Consider the following 18,984-nt stretch of genomic DNA (forward strand, 5'->3'; position numbering starts at 1 on the left):
AACCCTCAGAAGCAGCTGTTCAGGAGGCAAAAGAGCAGCTACAAATGGGAAGGAGGAAGCTGAAAACTCCTTCTGCAGAAGTGGAATTCCATCCCCCACCCAATGTAACTTAATTTACAAATTGTTAGTGCTTCCTAAGTAAAAGATAATATATAACAACACATTTGTGATTAGAGCTAAAGCTTAGCTACTAATATACACACGGAATTGTTTTGTTTCTTATTAATTCTATTTCCGTAAAAAAAAAAAGCCTGGTTTTTTTAAATCATAATTGGTTGTTTGTTCAGAATACCTGTGTTCTGCCTTTCTTCTATTATCTCCCAAGGCAGCTTACAAAATAAAACACTAACAACAAAATCCACATGGATAATAAATTATAAAAACAAATATTTAAAAGTTGCATTAAATATAGCAGCCACACTAAAATGTGCAACCAAAAAGAAAGAAAATGTACCTATTGAATGTATATTCTGACACTGCTGATGCTTGGTACTTTCAACAATTTGGTTTAGGGAAAGGAGTCAAAATTAAATATAATAAACATCATGTAGGATTAATGCAGAGAAATGTGACTAACAGCATACTCAGATTTAAGATTCATTGTATTTAATGATAACTTGCTGCCAGGTAAGTGTGCATAGGATTGCAGTCTAATATATTCATTTTAGATTGCAGTCTTATACACACTTACTTGGGAGTAAGTCCCATTGAGTTCAATGGGGTTTACCTCTGCATAGACATCCACAGGACTCTGCTATTAGTGACATTAGCATAGAAAGATAGAAGGAGCTCTGAATCTACCCCTTAGGCTCAGTTTTTCATCGGGGGATATTTCAGAAGCTGGATTTCTGGCATACTAGGGAGGATGTTCTGATTTTCAATGTCAGCAAAACAACCTGTTTTTAGGCCATTCGAATAGTGATTTGTGGAGCAACCAAACTCTCCTTTGAGCCTAGTTATTTAGCAGTAAGATCAACACAGATTTAATGACAACCTATGGCTAAGGATGACAGAGGGGATTTGTGTGCAAAGGGGAAATTGATGGAGGAAACACAATCCCATGGACCATTACCAATTCTTTAACCATAGTTAAGTGTTATATTTGCAGTGTACACAGTCACAAATTCATGGAGGATAATGCTCTCAATAGCTACTAGTTCCGATGGCTTAATGCTACCTCCAGTATTAGAACCAGTATGCCTATGTACATTAGTTGCTGGGGAACATGACTGGGAGGGTGCTATTGCATTTATGGTTAACTTGTGGGTTTCCTACAGGCAGGCTGGTTGACAAACTGTGTTAACAGAACTTTGAACTCTTGGTCTGATCCAGCATGACTCTTCATATGTTCTTAAGCTGACTGAGGTTAGAAGAGTTTCTTGGTTCCTCTTCCACTCAAGGAAACAAACATACATTCAACATTTTTAAAGCACTTTTTAACATTTGTTTACTTATCTGCCATTAGGCAGTTTTTATTCTTTGCCACACTGGAGGTGGGTTGAAAAAGTTAAAGCCTCTTTTAAACGTATTTTAAAAGCACAATTCAATTGAAATATTAAAACATAAATAAGCAAAACAAAACAAAACCTAAGATAATTAAATATTATGCAACGATAGCAGGGAAACAATTCCAATTCTCACCAAAAGGTTGTGTAAACAAAACAAATTTAACCCAGTGCCTAAAACATAACCGCGTTGATGCTATGAAAATGTCTCGGGAGGGTATTCTTACATGGGGCCACTGACATAGAAAAAGCCATTTATGGTAGCCTCCTATCTAATTTCTGGAGGTTGGAGTACCCTAAGAAATCTCAGCAAGCAGAGAGGTAGCAAACGATCCTTGGATCTAGAGGTCATGAATCCCACCGCAGTCCCCTTGCTGCTGAAGGGGCCCTGTGACAAGGTGAGTTGGATCCGGAGAATGTATACCATAGTGCATGTCCTTCAAAACTAATTCTCCCTTTCCAGAATCATTTCAACTGGCAGAAGGTCACAGGGTCATTTTTTATATATTTGTGTTTTTAGACTGTTGATTGTTTTATTATGCTTTTCATGGTTTTAACTTTTGTGAACCGCCCAGAGAGCTTTGGCTATTGGGCGGTATAAAAATGTAATAAATAAATAAATTTGAAGAAGAAAATTTGCCTTTGAACTCCTCAGAGTTCAGTTTCCTTCCCACCATAGAATCCAGGCTGAAGGTGGCCTCTTTATCCCTCTCAAAGCCCAGGTTCAGATGATCAGGAGGGAAAAGAAGCCATAGTGGCTACTTCCCCTGCCCCACAGCGGATTATAAGGATTGGAGGGTGGTTTGGAATTCACACCTGCCACGTACGTCACCAGATCCGGATGATACAGCAACCCCAACTACGCTGAGGGTAATTAGAGAAATGGCGGGTGCATGAGCAGCACTTTCAGGGAGAGAAAAGAAGCCATGGTGGCTTCTTTTCCTCCACTGATCATCTGAACCTGGCTGGATTGTTGAACTTCAGCTATTGGGTAGTATAAGAATGTAATAAATAAACAAATTTTCAACCTCAGCCTGTCCCAAGCTGGAGATCATGTGCTGCTGTCCCACCCTTTTGGCCCCAGGAATGTGTGCACATAGATATCTCACTTTGAAAATATAGGTAATGATACGTATATTAGTTAAGACAGTATTAGAAAAGGTGTCCTCTATTTGTTTATTGGAAAAAGTTGGTAAAATCTGCAATCCAAAAGCACTAGCAGTCAGAACACAGCATCATGCTAAAGGCTGTTTCATATTTAAGCAAATATGACAAAGCAGCCTGAGAGTCTAATGTACTTTTACACTATTTCTTTTCAGTTTACAGCCCATAGTTTATGTTCTGGTACTGAAAGAGTAGTTAATTAAGCCCTGAGAAGATAGTAGTTGCAAAAAATCATGTGATTATAGAAAAGAAGACCTCATGAGAAGGAAAGGAGCTTTATGTCCTTTTTCCCCATCCATTCCTCCTGTCATGCCAGTTTCCTAGAAATAGTGTTAGAAAACCAAATATAAGCAGCAAGGAAATATTATGCTATTAAAATGATACTTTTGGTTGTATCCAGTGGGTTGTATCCAGCGGTTTGTATCCAATGTTAGTCTAATTTAAGTCTCATTCATTTCAATGGGCCTACTCTAACTAGGACTAATACTGGATACAACCCTATAGGTATATTTTCATTTTCCTGGCTGTTTTATTGTTCATTGGCTTCTCGTGTCAACTTTTCCTCTATAACAAGATATGTATTAAAATTTTGTTTGAAACAGATAAAAAATAATGGACCTCTGATCAACATGGTTTACAAAGTGCTAAAGAGCTCAGCACAAGGGTTACTGTCCAGTATAAATGTAAGATTGCCTGTAACGGAAATGTAACCATTCCATTGCTTTCTCAAATGGCAGTCAATGTTTATATAGCTAAGCATCCACAGGTGTCTCATGATACATATATAATACCACAGCTTCCTGCAAGGTGTGTGTTTTTGGGGGGCTTTGTGCAGTATTATTGGCTGGCCTGGTGGTGCTTGGTTTCATTTTTTCATGTGTTGGAAACTAGTGGTGGTGATTCCATTTTTATATTTATAAAAATACAAAAGCATGCTAATTATGTTTTAATTTTGCTGCTTTGACAATCAGTTAATTTTAAATATAATATTATATAACACAATTGCATATTTTTCTCTTTGGTTCATGGTTTATCTTCTAGATTGCAGAAAGGTTCCCTTGCTTGCACATTTGTTGTTATAACAATTACTTATATTCTGTTATGCAAATATATAGTATGTCTTCCTCATCTTAAAAAAAAGTTTTAAATTCACAACATATTCTGAGTAGGCATTTATAAAATAAAGAATGCTTTACTGCAATGAAAAAAGCTAAATATAGATATTGCCAAAAGGCAATATGCCTCCTGTGTTTGATGATCTGGCTTCCATTTTATCAGTTTACAATGATGGGAACTTGAAGATGAAGCTGGGACAAATAGTCATGAATGGTAAATAGAACTAATAATAGTACTAATACTAATACTAGCATTTATAAAGCGCTTTCTGAATGTTCAAAGCGCTTCACATACATTCACCTGGTTCGCATGTAATGGCAGCAAATCATGAGTTAATTAACTATGGACACTATGAGTCAATTGTGGGTTGTTTAACTTTGGGTTGTTTAATCCACGATTAACCTGTAGTGTCTAGGTTCACAAGTCATGGAATAACCTCCCCTCAGTCCACATGGAGCTTGCATATTCAAAATGGCAGTGACACGCAATGCAGCAAATCCTGAGTTAAATAACCTATGAGTTGCCGCTGTTACGTGTGAATGGGGCCATTATCTCAGTGACCTTTGCAACAATCCTATTAGATAGGTAAGGTAGTATATCCACTTTGCAGATATATAGTGCAGCTGAGAGATAGTAGTTGCCTGAGGCCACCTACTGAATTCATGGATAAAGTGACTTTTGAACTGGTGACTTCCTGGCTCACTGCTCATGCTCTTAGCCACTTCATTATACTATCTCTTGCCTAATACCTCAAAAGTTGAATAACAATTTTAAACACTTTTGTGTAGACCATGGTGGCTTATCCCTTTAGGTGATTTTAAGTGGTCCTAAGAGGTCTTATCAAATGATAATTGAGACATGGTAAAAATGTTTGTCCACTGTTTTGCTTTTGGGGGAAGAAAATTATATTCAAATTGTAAATACTTGAAATACTCTTCAGTTTAAAGTGACATATTGTATAAAACATGCATGAAAGATTTACACATACCTATTTGCGTAGGGTGCTATGTGTACATGCAGGGGTACTTAAGCCTTTTGGGCTGTTAGACACATTTGCAGTATTAAGAGAGTGTTGTAGGCTCTCTCACAAAAAGGCTGCCATGGTGGGCATGGCTGAACACAAAACACCCATTTCCCAGAAGGCAAATAGTTGAGACTAAAAGAAATGTAAGTTGCCCAAAAATCTAAGTACAAGACAGAAGTGGGGTCTCAGCTCCAAAAACAAAACCACTCTTTTGAACTCACAGTTTTCTGCTCCAGCATCTATTCCACAAAAGACAAACTGAGGCAAGTAACTTGACCAAGAAACAAATCCCAAACCACGTATTTGCATTGACAGAGCATAACAAAATACCCATTTCACATAAGACAAACTGCTGATGCTCAAAGAAACACATTCACATACTCATAGGCAAGTCACCCACCAACACCACATAGCTACTGCTACCCCCTGAACAAAACACACACCAGGCAAGCACACATACACACACATCCCAGACAAACATACACTCCACCAACAAACCAGCTAATACCCCCACTCTCCTAAGACAGGCAAATGTGCCCCTTCGCTTCTTGTCATCCACTCTCTAGCCTCTAGGATGCTACCCACTAGCCCCTAGCTTGCTTTTTCCTTTTTTTCTGGGTGGCTGGGCATGCTTCAGAATGAAGCACTGCACTTACAGCCAGTCACCAGTTTGAGGGGAAAAGATGGCACAGCCCTCACCATTGGCTATACTGGCTGGGGCTGATTGGAGTTCTAGCCCAACAACATCTGGAATGCCACACATTCCTTATCACTGCATTAGAGGCACCAGCATTATGATAGGTCAAACTTGTTAACTAATTTAAAATAACGGTAAATACAGTAATCACTTTATTAGTCTTATTCTTTTCTAAAAATTGGCTGAGAGATAAAATCACTTCCATAAAGTGCCAAGAAGATTGTAGTGGAAACTACAGCTTTGTACAGTAGTTCCCAAACTTTTCTTGTTGTTGCTTGTTCAGACATTTTGTGTGCATGTGTAGTACTGCCAAATTTCTTTTAGATACCTTATTCCTGTGTGTTCTTTTCAATGGGTGTCTGCAGTGGGTGTTTCATAAGCCTTTTTCTTATCATAGTCACTTGTTCATTACTGGGTTTGCTCCACGTAGTAATATCTAAAAAAGAGCCTTGTGTGTACAACTGTGTGCACAGAGGACTCTCTCCACATTTCAAGCCCGTAAAAAAGGACGGCATGCGCAGAGATATGTACTTAAAACCTGTTTCAAGAAAGGGTGTCTCCCAGCTATGCAGGGTAGAGGACCAGGCAGCTCTCCTGGCAACAATGTGGGCAAGAAATCTTTAAATTGTGGTCACCTATGATGAAGGTTTTTCAGTCTGTTTTGTACTCATCTGGCACTGTTATCTAAGCTTGTCTAATCTATAAGGACTATTATCTGAGGCTAATGCCTATCTTTTAAGAAGCATTCTAACACCACCCAAATCTGCACTAAAAAACACGAGGCCTTCGGCTGAGGCTGTGGTGTTACCATTGAAGCTCTATGTGATGCAGAAGGGTACAATTGGTCTGCTCCCCATGCAGTATGCACAAACTCCTATAAAGCTCCTTCTATCCTCTGCAGTGCAAGAAGTTAGCACATATAGGGCCAGAATATTTCACTCTGGCTATCAGGTACATATTGCAAGTGAAAGTTCTATGTATATAGAACTTTGCCTTTTGGAATCCATTTAAATCCAATTTTAAAAAGGACTACTGCACATGTAGATCATCACTAACACACTTTGGGTTCAGGGCCAATATATCACCAGCAAGAACTGTGGTCTTTACAAATGTGAAGGCATTTGTGAAACTATGAATTAAAAAAAAATAAGCCCCAAAAACCTCAGTTTCTGAAATTGAACCAGTAATTCTTAATTTTAAGCATAAATATTCAAAGGGTTGAATCAGATTACTATTGTAGCATATGTTGGAAGGATGTATTTCAATCTGCTCTGCTCTATTTTGTGTTCACATATAAAGGGGTTGTTTAGGGTTTCCGTATAAGATTTATTGAATGCATGGAGGCTGGGCAGCGGCAACATTTGTTTAGAGTTCACATTGTTGAAGTAGAACTCTAGAGGTAGTTTAAGTAGTTGTTATGTTTTAGAAGACCTCAGTTTTTATGTCAGGTGTTTGAAATTATTATAGTGTTAAATCATACTAAAAATGTAGAGAGAATTAATAAAGACTTTTCCAGATAGAGTGTTTCTTTTATTTGTAACTGTTCTCTTATGAGTTCTTTTAAATTTTTATTCTCTTTTTTAGGTGACAGGGCGTGATACAATAAAGGAAAGAAATACAAAACCCATCAGGATTGGAGAGAGTGATATTGATGTAAGTATAAAATATCAGCGTACAAAGGATGCAACTGCCTATCTGATCCAAGCAAAGCCCAGCCCTGTTTTATTGAGCTAACCTTCTGTATATATGTTCTTATCTATAGGTGAAGCTAAGTGTTTTCTGTGAACAAGACAGGATTCTCCAAGACCTAGAAGACAAAATAAGAGCTCTGAAAGAAAATAAAGTAAATATTATTGCAATCCCCACCTTATTTTTGTAATAGACTATGCAATCAAAATACGAAAATCATTGCAAGGCTTATTTTGAATAGTTTGCTCAGCTGTTGTGCTCATAGTGGGAAGAGGATTGAGATGAAAATAGGATGCATCATTAAAATACCATAATTTTGAAAATATATGTCAGAGGCCACTTGACATATATTTTGCTTCCAGCCCAGCTGTTGAGTATTGAACTGAATTGAGAATGTCGTTGACCATAATCAACCCTATGTAGAGAAGCTCTCAAACACCCCCCAGTTATAGGAATGCATTGACTGGCCAAATTCAGTTTTATAATATATATCTAACCAAATGAGGATGATAGTGGACTAAATCAGTACTCAAATGTTGGTAGCATTATCAGTAGTGGATCAGAAAAAAAGTGAACGGGAACTAAAGGTGTACTAGTAATATTAAGTTGGATTTGAAATTAAGAATATAATGAAAAGAAAAACAATTTAGTGAGTTTTTGAATGCAGTGCTGACATATTCCAGTTCCTTAATGGAATTATCTGTATTCTTAAACAACTTTCGACCCCTTCATAATTATTAGAATGGTTCTTGTTTCCATTTCCCCCTGTACAGGTTCATCCTGCTTAGTGTTTATTCGGGATTTTTGGGTGTCATTTGTATTAGAAAATCTATTTAATAAATGGAAAAATTAATGACAACATTGAATGTACTAATGATATTATTGCTAATGATAGAGTTGAGTCTGAAATTAGATGGGTTTGGAACCAGAATTTCTGAGGTCCATAACTTCTGTTGCATTTTAGATAGAACCTAACCCATACCTGGAGCCTCGGACCATCTGACTGTATTACTCTCTTGATACCTGGGTGCTGAATGATGAAATACTTGCATGGGCATACAGAGCCTAACAGCCTTCTCTCCTGCCTCCTTAAGTGTGGGAAAGAGGGGTGAGACTTACAGCAAGGGGCAGCATAGAAGCCTCTACACCAGCCTTTCTCAACCTGGGGCACTCCAGATGTGTTGGACTGCATCTCCCAGAATGCCCCAGCCAGCAGAGCTGGCTGGGGCATTCTGGGAGTTGCAGTCCAACACATCTGGAGCGCCCCAGGTTGAGAAAGGCTGCTCTACACGGTTATATTCCCAGTTACTTAGCTGGCATGTGACAGTTTGAAGACCTTAAATGTATCTGATTTATAATTGAATTAATTTTGAATTTTCAGCAGACATTCTCCAGATTAATCCAGTTTAATCAGATCCTTTCTGAATCATATGCAAGAGGTGGGTTTTGCCCATCACTAATTATGAGCAAGATTCAAAGAACAATTTCAGGGGACCTCTAATTCTTGGGTGTGTCAGTTGAATTATTAATTTTGTTCCTTATTCCATAACTAGAACTGCTTTTGAAAGTCTCCCCAGTTTCAAAATTTGTTTGCCATTCCTCTTGGTGGATTGCAAGTTGAGATACACAGTTTCAGAGCCGTTGTGAATGCAGAAGTACTTTATTTATTTATTTATTTATTTAATAAAACATTTATATTCTGCTCTATATCACAAGGATCTCAGGGTGGCGTACAGATAAAATCATACATATAAAATAGAACAATAAATATACAATTCTAAAACCATTAATATGATAATAATAACAATAATAATAAATTTATTTCTTACCCGCCTTATCCAATTAAAACAAGACAGTGTGTAGTCAAGTGGATTTAGCCATCAAAGGCTTTGTTAAAAAGGCATGTCTTACCCTGGCACCAAAATAAAGCCAGTGGCAGCCCCAGTCAGGCCTCCAGCAGGAGAGCATTCCACAGCCAGGGTGCCACAGCAGAGAAAGCCCTCTCCCATTTATGCATTTCCTTTCCTCCTAGGAGTTCAAGGCAACTTACAATAAAAATAAAAAATATAACAGTTAAAAACAACTTTCAGTTTACAAATAAAAAATAAACACGAAAGCAGCAGAAAATAACAGCACAACAGCAATCAAAATGTTTAAAATATTCAGAGTACAGACAAATTAAAAATAGCAAATTTAAATCACACACTAAAAGGAAGACTTTTACCAAGCTTTTGGAAGTGAGACAGGCCTCCCTTGGAAGGGAATTCTAGAGCCTAGGCACAGTCACAAAAAGGCTAGTCCTAACTGTTGTGTTCACAGACCTGGGACCCTTGGAAATAGGTACCTGGTTCCACACAAGGCTTAAGCAGTAGTCATTTATTTTGGTGTTCCTTCTTTACAGGCAGCCACAGGCAGACTGGCCTTTGCCTTACCAGTCTGGTACAAAACCTGGGATGCATTATCTGTACTTAATGAAGGTCATTCAGAAATCCTGGCCTGGCTCAAGAAATGGGCCTATCACAAACACTACACTAACTCTCCTAGTTCCAAGTAGACATGTATCTGGGATTGTTTGGACATACAAAAGAGCCTGTGAAGATAAACTCAATAGGTAGGCAGGCACGTATGGGAGAAGGTGGCCCTTCAGATATATTGACTCTGGACCACTCAGAGCTTTAAAGGTCATCATCAACACTTTGAATTATACCCAGAAACAAATTGGAAGCCAATGCAGCCATTTCAATAAGGGAGTTGCACACTCACCTGTTAAAAATAGGGCTGCTGCATTCTGGACCATTTATAATTTTCAAATATTTTTCAGAGCAGTCCTATGTAGAGCACATTGCATTTATTATTTATTTATTTATTTATTTATTTATTTATTTATTTATTTATATAGCACCATCAATGTACATGGTGCTGTACAAAGTAAAACAGTAAATAGCAAGACCCTGCCGCATAGGCTTACATTCTAATAAAATCATAGTAAAACAATAAGGAGGGGAAGAGAATGCAAACAGGCACAGGGTAGGGTAAACAGGCACTGGGTAGGGTAAAACTAGCAGTATAAAGTCAGAACAAAATCAAGTTTTAAAAGCTTTAGGAAAAAGAAAAGTTTTTAGCTGAGCTTTAAAAGCTGAGATTGAACTTGTAGATCTCAGATGTTCTGGAAGAGCGTTCCAGGCGTAAGGGGAAGCAGAAGAAAATGGACGAAGCCGAGCAAGGGAAGTAGAGACCCTTGGGCAGGTGAGAAACATGGCATCAGAGGAGCGAAGAGCACGAGCGGGGGAATAGTGTGAGATGAGAGAGGAAATAATCTAGCCATGATATAATTAAGGCATGTGTCACTCAAGGCAGATCTGAATTCTCCAAGAATGTGTGTTTGTTTCCGGCAAAGGCACTCCCTGCCACAGCCAGCCAAGACCTTAGCATCAAAGGTCAGTGCAGGTCCAGAAGAACCCATGATCTTTTGGGTATATGTGTATTTTGATATACCAGCTCATGTTTGGTATAGAAGTGCGTAGATGTTTAAACAATAAATTAAGCACCTAAAGTTATCTTCTTGTTTAAAATTTCTTCAGAATTTTGTCCTTCAACACAGACCCAATATATAAAAAGTTAGTTATACTTATGTTAACAAAGAGTTGAAAGAAAATGGGTAAGATGTACATATACATATCCAGTGCCAAAGGGTATGTGTATACATGTATATACACTTTTTCTTTAAATTTGATTAACTCTGTTGCTTTTGATATTTTTTAACATTCGTTTCCTTAGGATCAATTGGAATCTGTCTTAGAAGTGTTACATAGGCAGATGGAGCAATACAAAGACCAACCACAACACACAGAAAAAATTTCATACCAGCAGAAACTTTTGCAGGAGGATCTGATACATATTCGGGCTGAAATATCCAAAGTATCTACAGTAAGTAATCGGTGCTCCGAAAAAGTCTCAGAAAACAATTTCTAGACATGGTTTAGCACTCAATCAGCTCAGTGCATGTTGGGTCCATTGAAATAAATGAAAGGTCTATGGGGATGATGCTTAGTTGGATTGCAGATGTATTGATATTTAATTTACTATTTAATAAGTCTACTTTGGCCATGTAAAATAGAAGCGTAAAGCCAAGGAGATATTAAAATAAGTTTGCATTTTTGGTGGGAAAAATCAATTGTCTCTCATTGTGGCAGCGCTGGCCATTGCGAATATTCAAGCCATGGCAGGGACACGTTATTCCTTGTTGTTACATGCGAATCTGGTGAGGCTGGCTTGTTGAGATGGTTTGCAATCTACCCAGAACCCCTGGGCTTTGTTAGGATTGCAGGTGGCTTGTTAACCACCCCAACAACCCTCCCTCCCTGGGTTCGTACCTAACAAGCTATGATGTGCCCCCGCCGCAGCTTGAATATTCAAAATGGCAGTGGCCGCCAGGACGAAAAGCCCTACAGGGAAATTCTCGCTACGTGTGAACTGGGCTGTCTCAGCAGACAGGCCAGTCATTTCTGCGGTATGGCATTTTTTCTTTCTTATGGTCTAATCTATCCATATATACTTTTAAAAAGCCCCTTTGACTTCACTGAGAGTCACTCCCAAGTAAGTGTCATATGAATAGTATTGTAGCCTAAAGTACACTTGTTTGTGGTTTACATGTGCATGAAGTACTTGCTTAGATTCTTAGACTAGCCAGACCTATTTAATAGCTTTTATCGCTTATGAAAAGGTAAAACTGGGAATTTTGTATTTGCCAACAGGAAATGGAAAATGCTTGGAATGAATATCTGAAATTGGAAAAAGATGTAAACAAGCTGAAGCAAGCCTTACAGGAACAAATGAATAGATCGTTTTTTTCTCAGGTAAGGCTATTTTCAGTCTCAGGGCTTACCTAGTTTTTGCCCAGTTCACCAAACACTTTGGCAGTAAGTCATATCTTGCCCTATGTGAGATCTAATTCATTGTATTTTAGAGTATGTTGGAAGCTGCTTTGTGAAGGGATTTACCTGAAAACTGAGCTAGAAATTAATTAAATAATTAACAAATAAAATGCACCACATGCAATGCTCAAGCTACCAAAAAAAAAAGGTACCAAACTCCAGCAGGCTGTCCATAGTGTTGTCCTTTAGGAAAACACTGAGTCAATTCATACAGTTCAGCAGGCCACCATGGCTTATTTAAGTCACAGTCGGTTACAGCGCATACAGGCGGCCATTTTAAATATTCAAGCCGTGGCTTGTTGTACTGCTAAGTGTTACCTGGGTTAAACAACCCTCATATAAACCGCAGTCCTCGGGCTTGAATAGCACAACAAGTTGTGGCTATGGCTTGAATATTCAAAAAACACCCAGCAAGCACTGCAGCCCACCATGGGTGATCATGTGAATCCAGTCAGCAAGTCGGTATGCACTGCTCAGATTTTCTCTTCCTCTTATTTTTCAGGTGCAAGCTACACGTTATAAAGCACACACTACAGTAGCCCAGTGACTCCCCCTCCCCATTTCCATCCCACCCGAACTCAGCCTTCAAACATTGCTTCAGGAGGGGGTAATTGCAAATAAAGAAGTGAATGGGCTCTTAACAGCTATCAATGGCTACTAGCCCTGATGGCTGTGTGCTATCTCCAGTATTCAAGACAGTAAGCCTGGGTGCACCAGTTGCTGGGGAACATGGGTGGGAGGGTGCTGTTGCACCATGTCCTGCTTTGTTGGTCCCTGGCTGATGGCTGGTTGGCCACTGTGTGAACAGAGTTCTAGACTAGATGGACCCTTGGTCTGATCCAGCCTCAGGGCACTTCCAATTTCTGATCCTCCTTCCCAGGTTTCAAATGCATGTTAACAAATGCACATGTACACTTTAAGGAGCAATGAGGAGCTTGTAAACAGGCAGGAAAAGTATTGAGTTACCTCTTCATAATGGTATAAATACTTAAGCTACAATGGCATTATTTTCATGCTTACGTGAGAATAAAGAAATTGATCATCAGAATCGTCTGTGCACGGATCTCTTTCTAGCTTTTCACCTTGCCAGTTGCATCACTGCAATGTAAGCCCATTGGACAGTAGAGTTCTGCAGTAGGGAGGCAGCCCCATGGTGGCTGCTGCCCTGCAGCTGGAACAAGGGCCACTGTGTCTCCTTCCACAAACTTGTGCACTGCCCCATACCCCTGTTCTTACGATTCAAGGGATCAATCCTTTAAAATGTTAAATGATGTAAGAGCTCTCGCTTTTATGTGCTGTTTTATAGCTGAGACAAAAATATCCGAAATTTCCATTTTGTGTTTATGAAACCAATGTTGATTCTCTTCGCCCCTCCCCCTTCCTCATCTGATCTTTACTCATTATTAGGAGAAAGCGCAAATGCAAAAAGATTTATGGAGAATTGAAGATGTCACAGCTGGTCTAAGTGCAAATAAATCTAACTATAAAGTTATCATAGAATCTATAAAGAATCCAGGTAAGAAAAGTTTAATAAAAACATTACAAATTGTATCTACGTATGAGAATATTCCCAAATCTGCAGATTTAAGATTGCATAAAATTTGGCAAACATGTTGCTTCCTGCAGTACTATCAACTAATTTTTAGGGCAATGATATTTACAGCACAGAAGAATTTCCCTTGCCCGCTTCTGATACCATGTGGAATGTAAAACACCCCTGCACCTTACCATTCTTAACTTTTCTAGTAAAACCCTGCCTTTCACTTATGACAATTTTTCTCATATTTTCCATTAGCTTTACAATAGATAACCTGTGGATGTCCGTTGGGTTCAGAGTTGTATATATTTCTAAAAACAATTCAATAAATATTAAGGTGCCGTATCTAATCTCAATGCTATGCATTGTGCAACTGGATTCTTTTCTGATCTACATCTGTATGTAATGTGTGTTCACTTTTGCAGAAAGAAAAACAGTGCCTTCATTTTCAAATCCTCTAGTGCCTTCATTATCATCTACTCTCATGTCAACAGACAGAAAACTTTCTACTCAGCGAAGTCCACCACTATCTAGTCCTGTCAAGCCCTCTTTGGAAGTCAGACTTTTTCCTCAGCCTTATACACAGCCTAGAATGTTTTCACCATCCCAACAAATGAAAAAAGTTGAGCCTCCAGTCCAATCACCTGTAAAATTAAAGCCAAAGGTTGTAAGTGCCATTAATACAGTAATTTGTAACTAATGAGCTAAATATATTTGAAAATGGGGTTTCTTTGTGCATACAACTCCAATGAACCCTGATACCAGACAGATAATATCTCATCCTGGCTCTCATTACGTTAAATTTGTGAAGCTCTTGATTGTGATAATGCAATACCTTGACTTAACTAGTCAGTGCTTCTTAACTAGACAGGCAAATGAGGGAATCCCAAAGAACACACTTGCATAAATGTATAGGCTCTTAAGTTTCAGTTCCTGCACATTATTTTCAATGATTTAAGCAGGTGGTTAAAAAACAAAGATAGCTGTGCTGGTCCATGAGAGAGAGACAAATCCACAGTTCATCAATACCTGTATTAGGACCAACCAAAATGCCACAAAAGAGTGTGCAAACTTTTAGGTTTTGCAGAATTCTTCACCAGGTTAGAATTTAGCTCCTCAATGTAGTTACGGGATGGCTGAACACTCTTTTCTAAAAACATAAAAGCCAGCTGTAACTTAGATCTGTCTCTTGCTTCTGGAACAACACACATATTCCTGTGTAGGCACAGCGCAAAAGTAAAGAGAAACATGACAGTCTTAATTTTAGATTAATTTTAGGTAGTGCACTAGATTTTAAAAAAAAAGTCAGTTGAAGCCAAATTGTGCACCTGAAGCCAAATTACCTGGCTATTGGAGGGAATGAAATCCTCAGAATGCACAGTCCCTCTTCAGGTGGTAGAAAATCATCTTCCTCCGTTGGTAGATTACGACAGGAATGGCTACCAGGGGAGGGCTTTTCTCCCTCTGGTGAGCTTTCTCCCCATACCCCAGGTTCTTCATGAAAGAATTATTTATTTATTTATTTATTTATTACATTTCTATACCACCCAATAGCCGGAGCTCTTTGGGCGGTTCACAAAAATTAAAAACATTCATAATATAAAACAACAGTATAAAACCATAATATAAAATACAATAAAAAAGCTCAACCAGATAAAAACAGCAGCAATGCAAAATTACAAATTTAAAACACCATGTTAAAGTGTATTTATAGATTGTTAAAATGTTGGAAGAATAAAAAGGTCTTCACCTGGAGTCTAAAAGCATATAATGTAGGTGCCAAGCGAACCTCCTTAGAATGTGAGGGCAGGCAAGGGATCTGTCTCCCTTATTGTTTTTCCATGTTGTACATATTAAAATGGGTGCTTTTAATTAGCAATAACTCTGAAGCAGACATTTTTTTAACACTATCAGGAAGATGAAGCACCGCCAAGACCTCCTCTCCCACAGTTGTACAGTCCTGATGACCACCCACCAGCCGTCCCACCCCTTCCCAGGGAAACCACTGTCATCAGGCACACATCCGTGCGGGGTCTGAAACGTCAGTCAGATGAAAGAAAACGAGACCGTGAACTAGGGCAGTGTGTGAATGGAGATTACAGGGTAAGTATTCAAGCCCAGATTTTGAAATGTATTTTACTGCTTCAAACATTATTGAATCTTTAATATGTGGCCAGTGCAGGGAGACAGTATTCTAACAGAATTTTTAAAATAGGTCCTATGTTTTTGCAATCTCATTTCATCAAGTATTCATCTGTATAGGTAGAACTTCGCTCGTACGTGAGTGAACCTGAATTGGCAACAATAAGCAGCGATTTGAGCAACCCTCCCATTGGTTTTCTAGGTACTGACAGTAGATACCAAACATTACCTAGCAGAGGTAAGTCAACAGAGTGACTTTTCTATATCTTATAAGAATGTACCTGTTGTGGCTTTGATGTGATGTTTAGAGATTTCAGGACCTTGATAGTAATTCCTGTTTACTCCTATTTGATTTGCGATTGTGTTGGAATTCCGGATGATACTTAGAGGGATAGGACTAGAAGAGTCCTGATCAAATCCTGTCCTTAATGCATTGTATTAGTTCTCCTTACAGACTGACCCATATAACAGGAATTGTGATATCCTAGAAGCAGAGTAACCATGGTGACCCACACCACGGTTCAGTGAAAAAAATTCAATGAACAGTTAAATAAAACATCTAGACTGCAAAGCAGCAATCCACTAAATAGCTCAAATGTGGGGAAGGTAAAAAAAAAACCCCAAAAAACCCCTCCCCTGGTTGCTAAATAGTTTGACATAGGAGAAAACATCTTCCTCACTCCAGATATAATTAATTGCATTTTGGCCTATCCACCAAGAATGCCCAAGGTGAACTTTTCTTAGCGTTCTTGCTCCTGTTCACCACTTTGTATCCATCTTGTGAATAGGTCATACCCAATGCTAATAGCAAACTTCAGGCAGGAGGAGTTTGAAGTGGGATAAAAAGCAAAGAAGAATAATCTGAATGGTTTAAAATCTTTCAGACAGATTGTGTTCATATCATGGTTTTTAATCACTGGGACATATGACTGGGTCTTCTTGTAATAAAAGGTCCTGTAGACTTCTTACTGTGCTATCTAAATGGAAAGAGTGATTACAAAACCTAGACTTAGAAAGCACCATCTGCATTTCTTCCTAAATACAATTTTACTTTAAAGGCTTGTTTTTCCTTTGTAAAGGATTATCTGGCTCAACTTCCAGAATCCATCAGACATCGCCCGCTTCATCATATGCAACACTCCGACAAGATGGTTCCAAGGTAACTTTACTCATTTATTTATGGATGCCAGATCATTTTAAACAATATGATTAATCACATTGTATTCTGTTTTAGTATTTGATATCACACTGGAATTTAATATAAGATAATTCACCAGATGGATGTCCCTGACTATATCACATGTTCAGCCACATCCTGAGATAGGCATGTGGTTATAGGTTCCTCTTTAGGTTAGGCTTTATAGGTAATTCAACTCTAAATGTCAGAATTGCTCATTACCTATTCCTGTTCTGAAAAACAAAGTTCTTGTAAATAATCCAGAGTGCATCTATTGTCAAGAAGGAGGTTACACTCCTTTTCCTCCATAATGATATTCTGCCTAATTTAGTCCAATGTTTTTCATCTTACAGTAGGGTTGGATACTACAACACTAATCTGACAAAAGCAAATCTTACAAATACAGGACAAGCTGACAATTTTCCTGGATCAGTTTACATGGAAAAAAACAAAGTGAAGGTTTGACGGCAGTCTTCAGCCTTTTACATTGACATTGTCTAAAGTAAATAGAACCGGTCCAGAGTATGTAGGCTATAGTTTGGGATCCTAGTGTGTGTGTGTATATATATATATTAATTATGATGTATATTTTGTGTCACTTTTAACAGGAGAGACCAAAGAGTGCCTTGGAACGTTTATACTCTGGAGACCACCAAAGAGGCAAGATGAGTGCCGAGGAACAACTAGAAAGAATGAAGCGACATCAAAAGGCGTTAGTTCGTGAACGCAAGAGAACTCTTGGTCAAGGAGAAAGACAGTCTGTCTCTTCACGATCATTCATCCGGCCTGTTTCTGCAGACATAGGCTCAGTATGTTAGACATGCCTTAAAAGGACTAAACTAAAAATATGATCTGTAGCTTCTCTAGTAAGCACTTTTATTTGAGAGTGCATGACACCTTGTATTATTTAATTATATTATAGTGTTATATCAGTTTCTGGAGTGTGAATAACAGAAAATGGCTTTTAATTATAAGTAGTCACAGCTTAATGTAGCAGGTGCAGAAGTAAATTAGCATAAAAGTATAGCAAGAAGAGACAATAATTTCCTGGAATGCGTTCAGTTATGGGTATTGGGTTGGTCTTGGCTCTCCCCCCACCCGTACTGACCGAAGCTATGCTATGAAAGCAGAATAAGTTTGTATATATATATTTTCCCAATTGCACCATAAAAGAATGAGCCCCATAGATGATGTTAGGTAGTGCATTAAAAAAACTATATTGCAAGTTTAGTAAGTTTAGTATACCATAGATTCTATGGTTCTGTCAAATAAAGATTTTTTTTTTTAAAAAAAAGGATTTGACAAAGGTTATATATTAACTATTAAGAATAGAAACAAATTTAACAGAAGTTTATACAGCTGCTAATATCCCCTTATAATTTATGTTTCAAATGACTAGAATATTCTAGCAAGACTCTGCATTTAGTTAGTGAAAAATATATTATTTCAGACTTTAAATACAGAATTAAATATAACAATTTATTATTCATTTTGGGCGACTAACCAAAGCAGCCCTTACCAGTAGGAATTATTTCCAAGGAATAGCCATGATCCAAAGATTATTACATGCTGAGCCGAAACTTCCCTTGCCATTGTTGGTATAGCAGCCTTCATTGGCAAAGAGAGAGACCATGGGAGCAATCTTGTGCCTATTGGACAGAAAGAAGTTCCAAGACTCCTAGTATTCTCCAGCCAGCATGGCTGACTGGGAAATGCTGGGCACTGTAAGACTGTTTTTCTGTCTAAACATACATAGGATTGCACACTATGTTGTTGTTTTTAACAATGGTAACTATCTGTGGTAGAAGCAATGATCAAAAGTCTGAATGCATGTGCTGTTTTGGCTCATGAGCATATCACATCTTTGGATCGCAACCACCCTGTTTAGGATCAGTGTAGGAGGCTGCTGACTTAAATATTTTTATATGGAAATTATCTCACCTTATTTTCAATGGGATTTTCTTCCAGTATTTGGCGTCAATCCACTGTACAGTTAAGA

At 38.3% G+C, this 18,984-nt stretch overlaps 1 protein-coding gene across 3 annotated transcripts in view; it reads left to right on the forward strand.

Annotated features, from left to right (window-relative positions):
- The window catches only part of PLEKHA7 (pleckstrin homology domain containing A7), a 188,556-nt gene that overhangs the window by 154,397 nt on the left and 15,175 nt on the right, over window positions 1–18,984 (forward strand). For 2 of the 3 annotated variants that reach the window (XM_063117220.1, XM_063117221.1), the window contains exons 14-23: window positions 7,091–7,159; window positions 7,269–7,349; window positions 10,973–11,122; window positions 11,950–12,051; window positions 13,537–13,645; window positions 14,092–14,333; window positions 15,581–15,769; window positions 15,929–16,046; window positions 16,888–16,967; window positions 17,594–17,794. In XM_063117220.1, the coding sequence (XP_062973290.1) occupies window positions 7,091–7,159; window positions 7,269–7,349; window positions 10,973–11,122; window positions 11,950–12,051; window positions 13,537–13,645; window positions 14,092–14,333; window positions 15,581–15,769; window positions 15,929–16,046; window positions 16,888–16,967; window positions 17,594–17,794 (1,341 nt within the window). Of the gene's footprint in view, window positions 1–3,271; window positions 3,353–7,090; window positions 7,160–7,268; window positions 7,350–10,972; window positions 11,123–11,949; window positions 12,052–13,536; window positions 13,646–14,091; window positions 14,334–15,580; window positions 15,770–15,928; window positions 16,047–16,887; window positions 16,968–17,593; window positions 17,795–18,984 lie in introns of all 3 variants that reach the window. The other variant, XM_063117219.1, reaches the window with a different exon arrangement.

Source organism: Elgaria multicarinata, chromosome 2 (genome assembly GCF_023053635.1).
Source record: "Elgaria multicarinata webbii isolate HBS135686 ecotype San Diego chromosome 2, rElgMul1.1.pri, whole genome shotgun sequence".
NCBI lineage: Eukaryota > Metazoa > Chordata > Lepidosauria > Squamata > Anguidae > Elgaria > Elgaria multicarinata.